A 9,490-nucleotide genomic window follows, 5' to 3' on the forward strand; every position below is an offset into this window, starting at 1 on the left:
AATCTGTCAATTTAAAAGAAGAGGTTGGTTTGATATTAGAAAGTCTTTTAAATGTAATTGACCACATTAACACATTAAAGGAGAAAAATATATGATCATCAGGTGCAGAAAATATGTTCAGTAAAATTAGGTGTCTACTCAGAGTAAAACATTTAACAAGGTTTTAATAGAAGATAATGTCTTTGTACTGCAATCTACCAAAACCTGCAGTTTTTGACTTGCTGTATATTGATCTCATATTTAACCATTTTGCTAAATCCACTTATTCTTATAATTTGTTTCTGGGGGTGGGAATTCTTTTGTGCAGATGGTAGGTTTTGTTTCTTCCTTTCTAATCTTTACAACTTTCATTTCTTCTTCTCTTTTTACACTGGGGAGAATCTCCAGTATATTGTTTGATAAAAGTAGTTAAAGACCTTGATTTAAATTCTTCTACATCTGTGTTTTATTTTGAATGCAGGTCAATTTTAACTGAAGATTTTTTTATTATGGCTGCCCTGTTCTGTCGTAGGGAAAATAAAATCAGTAATATTCTGAAATCAGCAAAAAATGTTGTTTACCTTTAAAAATACACACTTGAGTTTGGCTAACATGGCTCAGTGGTTGAGTGTCTACCTATGAACCAGGAGATGACGGTTCGATTCTTGGTCAGGGTTGCCCAGGTTGCGGGCTCAATCCCCAGTGTGGGGCATGTAGAAGGCAGCCGATGAAAGATTCTCTCCCATCATTGATGTTTCTATCTCTCTCTCCCTCTTCCTCTTTGAAATCAATTTTTAAAAAGATTTAAAAAATAAAAATAAGTAAAATAAATAAAAATTAAAAATGACCTTGATTCCATTATACTTTAAATGTAAAAAGAAAACTATACATATTTTAGAAAATAGAAGAGCTTTAAGACCTCAGGATAGAAAAAAATTTTTTAAGGCATAAAAAGCACCAACTATAAAAACAAATATTGATAATTTTTATCAAAGCTTCTATTAAACAAAATCATTAAAATATTAAGCAATTCATGAAACATAGTACAGGTGTTCAGAAAATATGAACAACCCCTACAAACCAATAAAAACAGGACAGTAACCCAACAGAAAAGCAAGCAGTAGGACCTGGCATTTTATAGAAGAAAAAATATGGGAGTGGCCAATAAACATGAGAATGTATTCAAATTTTATTAATAATCAAGGAAATACAAATTAAAACCACAAATTTACACTCCTTAGATTATCAAAAATTTAAGCCTTGAGTTTTCTGGGCAGACAGTTATTATTTGCAGAAGATAGTTTTGTTTCTTCCCTTGGAAGAAACATGATGAGGAACAACTTGAACTAGGGAGTGTAAATCCATTGGCACAATCACATTAGAAAAAAATGAGTTGGCAATAAGTGGAAGCTAAAATGGCATATATCTTTCAAACAATTTCCCTTCCTAGGGTTATTTTAAGAGTATTGTGTCCCAAGCTTCCCCCTGATAATATTGGTATGGCACACATTTTCTCTGATAATGTTGGTATGATATCATCTATTTACTATCCTATATAATAAAAGCCTAATATGCTAAGTGTCCAGTCATCTGTTCAACCAAAGGGTAATATGCTAATGATATGCTAAGGCCATTCAGCCACTCACTATGACATGTACTGACCACCAGGGGACAGACAGTTAACCAGTTGACCAGTCACTATGATGTGCACTGACCATCAGGGGGCAGTTGACCGGTCAACCAGTTGCTATGACATGCACTAACCACCAGGGGGCAGACACTTCGACTAGTAGGTTAGCTTGGTGCTGGGGTCCGGCTAATTGGGACTAAGCGAGACAGGCTGGACATGCCCTGGAGCCCTCCTGCGGTCCCTCCCCAGTTGACCAACCTTCCACATCCCTCCCTGGCCTTGATCATGCACCCATGGGATCCCTTGGCCTGGCCTGCACCCTCTCGCAATCTGTGACTCCTCGGGGGATGTTGGAGAGTTGGTTTCAGCCCAATCCCGCAGGCCAGGCTGAGGGACCCCACTGGTGCATGAATTCGTGCACTGAGCCTCTAGTCTACATCTATAAAAGGCTAATATGCAAATGTCCCCTCAGGAGTTCGACTGGGAGACCGGGAGTTCGGTCGCTTGCTATGACGTGTTGACCACCAGGGGGGCAGTGCAGAACATGGCTGGCAACCAGTGGCAGCAGTGGGGTGTGCTGCATGGGTGGCAAGGGAAGGAGGAGGTGAGGAGGCAGGGAACCTGATTGGCCTTGATCACAGGCCAGGCCTAGGGACCCTACCCGTGCACGATTTTCGTGCACTGGACCTCTAGTGTAGTATAAAGATGAGGCTACTCAAAGTCAGCAATGAATTGGCTGGAGGGAGTTTAATTACCCCAAGTCCTGTCAAGCCACTCTGGGAGATAAGAGCAATAACTTAGACACATCTCTGACTCACATGTGAAACTTGTGTGCACCAGGAGATTTGTATAAGAATGTTGTAGCAGGCTCTGTTGAAACTTTAGATAGTCCCTAAGTCCATCTACAGCAAGCATGCCAAACTTGTGGCCAGTCGGCTGCATGCCTTGTTTATTCTGATCTACAAATTATATTCTTTATAAAAATCAAATACCATACAGCAGTGAACATTAGTAGGGATAAACTACTATCCCTACATTTATCAGCGTGGATGAATCCCACAAACAACATGCAATTAAGACTATATCCTGTAGAGGATCTTTAACAAAAATTATTCTTTTGATTGAAAGAAGTATTTCATAATAAAATAAAACAGGAGAAAGAAATTTCTATAAGACCTATTGTTGGATTTATGCTATTTGGGGAAATTTTTTCATAGTTGAGTACTTGGTTATTTTAAGATCCACATTTAATCAAAAGTGCCTCTATTACTCTCCAGAAATGTATTACTCAACTTTAAAAATGAAAAAATTTTAAAGCCCTCTGATGTATTGTTGAGATGTATGAAATATTTAAAATGTATAACTTTATTTTTTAAAATTTATCTTTATTGTAGAGAGTATTACAGATGTCCCCCTTGTTTTCCCTATTGACCCCTTCTGCCCTGCCTCTGCCTCTCTCTCAGGCCTTAAAAAATGTATAGCTTTAATATGTATAGTGTTAAGCCTGTCATGTGTTTATTTTGTCAGACCATGCTCAAACGTCTTTGGTGGTCTTTAAACTGTTTGATCCTACCAGGGCAAATATACTTAAGAGCAATTCAATCCTGTTTGACAAATTATTTTATACTCATCTAATTTAAAGCTAAACCTTACTATACAGTCTTGAAATTTAGGGCAATATCTTAGAAGACAAATAACTGTGGTCAATGGTAACTTTATTGTCTAAGCTTTTTCTACAATTTTTTTTCAAGTTCTTTGACATTTTTTCTCCTTTTAGCAATATATAAATGAATATATAGTTAATATTGACTTAGGGGTTAGACTCTGAGGACAACTTTTTAAAGTTAGACTTGCAGTACATTATTTGCTTGTAATTTCTATTGTGAAATATTTGCTTGCCTTCAAATTAAACTCTTAAGAATCATTTTTTGTTTAATAATTTGATGTGTAAGCTGGTTAAGTTGCACATGCTTCACTCTTCCAGCATGGATCTGCTCCGCCTGTGGTAAAAGGTGACCTGACTGGGTGTTAGAAATACTAGTTTCTGCATGAATATATGTTGGCCTTGGGCACATAAATTAGTCTCTCTGTTTTAGTTTCCTCCTATATGAAATTAGTTTCCACCACTTACCCTGCTTACCAAACAAAGTAGTACGGAAATCCTATGAACTAATATATCCCCCACACTCTGAACTGTCAAGATTTGTACACAGTAAGGTCCTGTTGTTAGCCATTTTGTAAATCATTGGTGTTCCCTGCTTTTTTTCTTTTCCCATCTAACTTCAGTGTCTGCCAGAAGAAATTTTGGAATGAAGCACTATGGGTTTGTCTTCCTCCTTAAACTTGATTTCCTGGTGTTGAATCTGGGTTTATTCAGAAATATGGACCAAGTAGAAACATAGGCCTTCTGGAGGTAGCTCATTTCTTATCATTTAGTAAAGTTTAAATACAGTTTTGTAGAACTTTCTCTTTGCTAGTTTTTCACTTTTCTTCTTCCTTTTTAAACCCATATAGTACAGTCTCCAGAACATTGATTTAAGGGTATGAACTTAAAGTGTCAAAATCCCTGGGATTGAGTCTAGTTCCACTGTGGCCCTTGGGAAAGTGATTTAGCTTCATTGTGCTCAGTTTCTTCATTTATAAAATGAAGGTGGTAGTAATGCTTAGTATACAAGGTTGTTATGTGGCTTAAAAGAGATAATACATGTAAATTGCTTAGTACAGGACCTGGAACATAGAAAATGCTCAGAATGTTTTAGTATCTATCTATATAAAACCCTAATATGCAAATCGAACTAATGGCAGAACGACCGGTCACTGTGGTGTGCACTGACCACAAGGGGGCAGACACTCAACACAGGAGCTGCCCCCAGCCCTCAGGCCCCAACTGGCGGTAGCCCCAGGGGGCGGGGCTGGCAAGCAGACAGCGCCAGGCCAGCCAAGGCAGGTGCAAGCAGGGCCCCCTGATTGCCCCACTGGTTGCCCCACAGGTCAGTCCTGATCGCCGTCCAGGCCTAGGGCCCCTACCCATGCACTAATTTTGTGCACTGGGCCTCTAGTTATTACGTAATTATTAATAATGATGATTTCTGAAAAGCTATTCAACCTTCCACTCTTTTAAATGCAAACAACATTTTAGTGTATTTTGATATATTCTTTCCATAAACACTTCTTATATTTTATGTTTAGGATATAACTTTTAATTTTGTGGAAGGATTGAACTAGACTGTAGTTAGGTTTAATATTTAAATGTTGCATTTTAATTTTCAGTAAGAAATGGCTAATATCTAAAAATTGTTTATTCTAGGTTTTTCAAGCTATTAACCTAACTAACCAGAGTAACTAAGATTAACAGCCTTTCTTTTTTCTTTTTCTTCTCTTTTTTTTTTGAGATGGGAAGGAAAAGGGAGAGAGAGAGAGAAACATCAATGGGTTGCCTCCTGTATGCCTCCCAATGGAGGGTCAAACCCACAACCTAGGTATGTGCCCTGACTGAGAATCAAACCCGCAACCTTTTGGTGTACTGGCAACACTCCAACCAACTGAACCACCCGGCCAGGGTAATTTCACAGGCTTTTTAAAAGGTATTCCATGAACCAGGAAAAATATATTATTTATCCTCAAGTCAACCTTGTGATATAGGATTTTTTTTTTCCAGAGTTTAATACTGAAGCTAAGAGAGTTTGTGAGACCTGCTATGAGAATATAAGCACTAAAGAGGGCAGAATTTTTTTTCTTGTTTTACTCACCATTATATTTCTAGTGCCTAAAACAATGCTTGGCAGATAGTAGATATTCTGTAGAAGTTTGTTGACTATTTTATTTAAATTTTTTTTATTTGTTGATTTTATAGACAGGGGGAACATTGTCATTTCACTTATTTATGCATTCATTGGTTGATTCTTGTACGTGCCCTGTTCAGGGGTCAAACCTGCAACCTTGGTGTATCTAACCAACTGAACTACCCACCCAGGGCTTGATGACTATTTTAAATGAATTTTATGAACACAGGTCCTTGTTTCAAGCCTTAGTTTCCTGATGATGGTTACATCACAACTTGCCTATAAAGACTGTTTGGCATTTTTTTTTTATTGCTCAGTATTTTTAAAACTACTCTTAGGGATCATTTAAAAACTGGTAGACAATAGGCATTTAAAAAATATTTTTATTGATTTCAGAGATAGGAAGTGGGAAAGAGAGTTTGAAACACAAATGAGAGAGAAACATTGATCGGCTGCCTCCTGCACTCCCCCTACTAGGGTTTGAGCCTGCAACCCAGGCATGTGCCCAGAGTGGGAATCTAACCTGTGACCTCCTGATGCATGGGATGATGTTCAACCAACTGAGCCGGGCCAATAGGCATTTTAAATATACAGCATTTATGAGAATACCACTTGAATAAAGCGTGGTGTCACCTTTCCAGCTCAGTTGAGGCTTTAGGTGAGAGATGATGTGGTTATTCTTTCAGTGTGGGTTGAAAAACAGTGGGGAGGTATGAGAACTGGGGATAGAGTGAGAAAACTAGGCAGCTTTCTGACCTTTTTATTGTAGCTTAGTTCTCTACTTCAATGTTGTGAATTTCCTACATTATTAAAATGTAGAAACAATGTAGTTCAATATACAAATAATTTCATATCTTATTTTGTTATTTTATTCCTCTAAAGCTCTTTCTTTAGAGATATTCAGTAAGAATCAGTTGTGTTCATGTTTAAACTTATGAAGACTCTTACTTAATCTTGGGATATGTAAATTATCTTTTTTTTAAACTGTAACTTAACTGTGAACCCTGATTTACATATAAAATTCAAATGCATTTTTTTGTTATACAGTGAATTTTGCCATCTTTATGTTATATTTCTGTGTGGGTATCTTTCACAATCCTTTCTTATCATTGGTGATGTTTTCAAAAGATGACCTCTCCTTGCTCCTTCTAAATCTTATTCTAAGCTCTCTCCCCTACCACTGTGTTAAGAGCAAAACATAATTGTCTGGGAGAAACTGATGTCTGTCATTTTCTTCACATCTTCAGGAAAATAAATTAGAATTATTTTAGACTAGTCTAGTATTGCATCACCCTGCTATTACCCTAATATTTTACATCTGAATTACTTCTTTGTTAACATAAATCCTTCTTTTCTTTTTCTGGAATTGATCAGTTGCCTCAATAATTTCTTCATATAAAAGTACCATTTACCTTATGCAATCTGTTCCTGTTAAATGTAAATGGAATCTGTATATTCTAAATGGAAACTGTATATTCTAAATGCATTTCTGTAAAGAATTCCTTTTGTAAAAAGCAAATAATTACCTAGCAATTATGTTTTGAGTTATTTTTGTTTGTTTTCTTTTCAGTCGTTAGTGGTAGTTTTTTGTTTTATTTTTCTAGATTTGGATTTTCAAATTCGGGGTTTACTTAAAAAAGGGTATACTTAGAAGTGATGTCTAAGGTCATTTCTGAACTTCGTCTTCTCTTGATTAAGATGCACTGAGACAAGCAGTGATTTGAGGTTTTCTATACTGAATATTAAATTGGTTGTTTTCTAAGAAAGAAAACAACTTCAGTCTTCTTTCTAGTGTCCTGTGACTTCAGTCAATAGAGGAGTTTTTAAAGACAAGATCAACCAACTCTCATTATGATAACTACAGTTTCTTTGTGCTTAAAATCTGGTTTTACTTTACCCTTTCTCTTTTGTTGCAGCTGGTGGATAGCGAGGTGGTTATGCTTTCAGCACACTGGGAAAAAAAGAAGACGAGCCTAATAGAGTTACAGGAGCAGCTTCAGCAGCTTCCCGGTTTAATAGCAGATTTAGAATCCATGACAGCAAATCTGAGTAAGTATCATGTTCGTATCTGTACATTACCTTTAGGAATGAAAACAATTTGGACCGGACTTGGTATAATTTCAAAGCTTTCTAAGAATACATTAAATTCTTGGTTAACAGAAATTTTTAGAAAGTGGTATGTTCTAGTTAATTTCATATTCTGATTGAGGATTAGACAGAAAATGATTTAAAGTGTAGAAATGATTTCTAAAATATACATCAATAACTTTTTCTGGCTCAGTTCAGCTCAGGAAACACAATTATAGTTTTTTTTATTCTTAAAGTGACAGGGTTATCTTTGTTACATTAGCTCTCTGTTAAAAGTATAAGTATGGCAAATAAAAGGGATTAGGGTGACTTTGTCCTGACTACGGTATATACTCTGGTAGTTGGTGCTTTTAAATTTAGGTCTGCTTAGAACATCATGTCTTGCAGTATGCTTTTTTTCTCTTCAAACAGAAAAGAGATCAAATAAAACCACTTACCAGAGGGTATCTGTTTGACTAAATTTGTACCTTGTGGAAGTTTATGTTTTTTTGGTGTGTGTGTGTTTTTTTTTATTGCAATGAATTTTGCTGATATTCTTTATTTCTTGAGCTTATATTTAGAAAATTAACTTTTATGTTTGACAGTGCTACATCCTAGGATAATATTATGGCTTACTACTTTCTAACCAAGCTTGAGGTCTTAGTCAAGTAAGGGTTAACAGGGGTGGGCAAACTTTTTGACTGGAGGGCCACAGTGGGTTCTTAAACTGGACTGGAGTGCCAGAACAAAAGCATGGATGGAGTGTTTGTGTGAACTAATATAAATTCAAAGTAAACATCATTACATAAGAGGGTACGGTCTTTTTTTTTCAATAGTTTTATTCATTTCAAAGAGCCGGATCCGGCCCTCGGGGCTGTAGTTTGCCCACGGCTGGGTTAGGAGCTGTCTGCAGAGATAACGTTTTGAGCTAATAATCTGATCAGAACCAGCAGCTACTTGGTTTCCACAATAGAATATCCAACCGGCTGTATAGAGATGTAGACACTGTAAGCAGGCTATGCTAAGGCTTGCAGCAACCATTTGTGACCAGGTGGCGGCTGTTGTTTGACAGAAATAGACAGCATTTCTGAGTAGGTGGTGTGGTTATACAGTTTTGGGGTTATAAAAGCGGAAATTCCTTCGGCACCTGAAGTGTCTCATGCTGAGCATTAGAGTGATCCCAGCCTTGCAGACGCCAGCACAGATTAAAGAATATTTTTGCTGTCTGCCAGGGAGTGACAGCTGAAAATTCTAGCACCCTCTTAAAGGGCCAATACACAAAATTCCCTGTAGAGCAGCGGTTCTCAACCTGTGGGTCGCGACCCCTTTGGTGGTCGAACGACCCTTTCACAGGAGTCGCCTAAGACCATCCTGCATATCGATATTTACATTACGATTCATAACAGTAGCAACATTACAGTTATGAAGTAGCAACGAAAATAATTTTATGGTTGGGTCACAACATGAGGAACTGTATTTAAAGGGCTAGAAGGTTGAGAACCACGGCTGTAGAGCCACCCACGATGTGCTCCAGCAGAGGGAGGGTGAAGTGGACTGGAGCTGTGAGAGCAGAAGACAGGACTGGAGACTTGGGGGATAGAACTCAGAAGGCAGACACCTCAAGTTTCCTGGACTGAGTCATTCCCTCATGCAGCAGAAGACATCTTTCCCACATAGACATTTGCCTTGCCTGAGGGGAAGACAGTCAACACACCCTATTGGAAAATGCCCTTGCCCTGAGGCCATTTAAGAGATTAAAAATAACAATTAGACTTCAGGCAGAAGCAACTGCCCCACCCTGTTAAAAAAAACTCTCACCACACCTGAGGAGGATTGCCTGGGGGGCAATTCAAGTTGGGAACTCTATCAGTCTATAGCAGTGCTGGCGAACCTTTTGAGCTTGGAGTGTCAGCATTTTGAAAACCCCTAACTTAACTCTGGTGCCGTGTCACATATAGAAATTTTCTTATATTTGCACCCATAGTAAAACAAAGACATATTTTTGATATTTATTTTATATATTTAAATGCCA

The 9,490-nt window shown here is 37.6% G+C and overlaps 1 protein-coding gene across 1 annotated transcript in view; it reads left to right on the plus strand.

Annotated features, from left to right (window-relative positions):
- The window catches only part of DTNBP1 (dystrobrevin binding protein 1), a 125,546-nt gene that overhangs the window by 13,001 nt on the left and 103,055 nt on the right, over positions 1 to 9,490 (plus strand). The window contains exon 4 of the mRNA XM_015567804.1: positions 7,308 to 7,440. Within this exon, the coding sequence (XP_015423290.1) occupies positions 7,329 to 7,440 (112 nt within the window). The 5' untranslated portion in view covers positions 7,308 to 7,328. The remainder of the gene's footprint in view (positions 1 to 7,307; positions 7,441 to 9,490) is intronic.

The sequence above is a fragment of the Myotis davidii genome, unplaced genomic scaffold, assembly GCF_000327345.1.
Source record: "Myotis davidii unplaced genomic scaffold, ASM32734v1 scaffold62, whole genome shotgun sequence".
NCBI classification, from domain to species: domain Eukaryota; kingdom Metazoa; phylum Chordata; class Mammalia; order Chiroptera; family Vespertilionidae; genus Myotis; species Myotis davidii.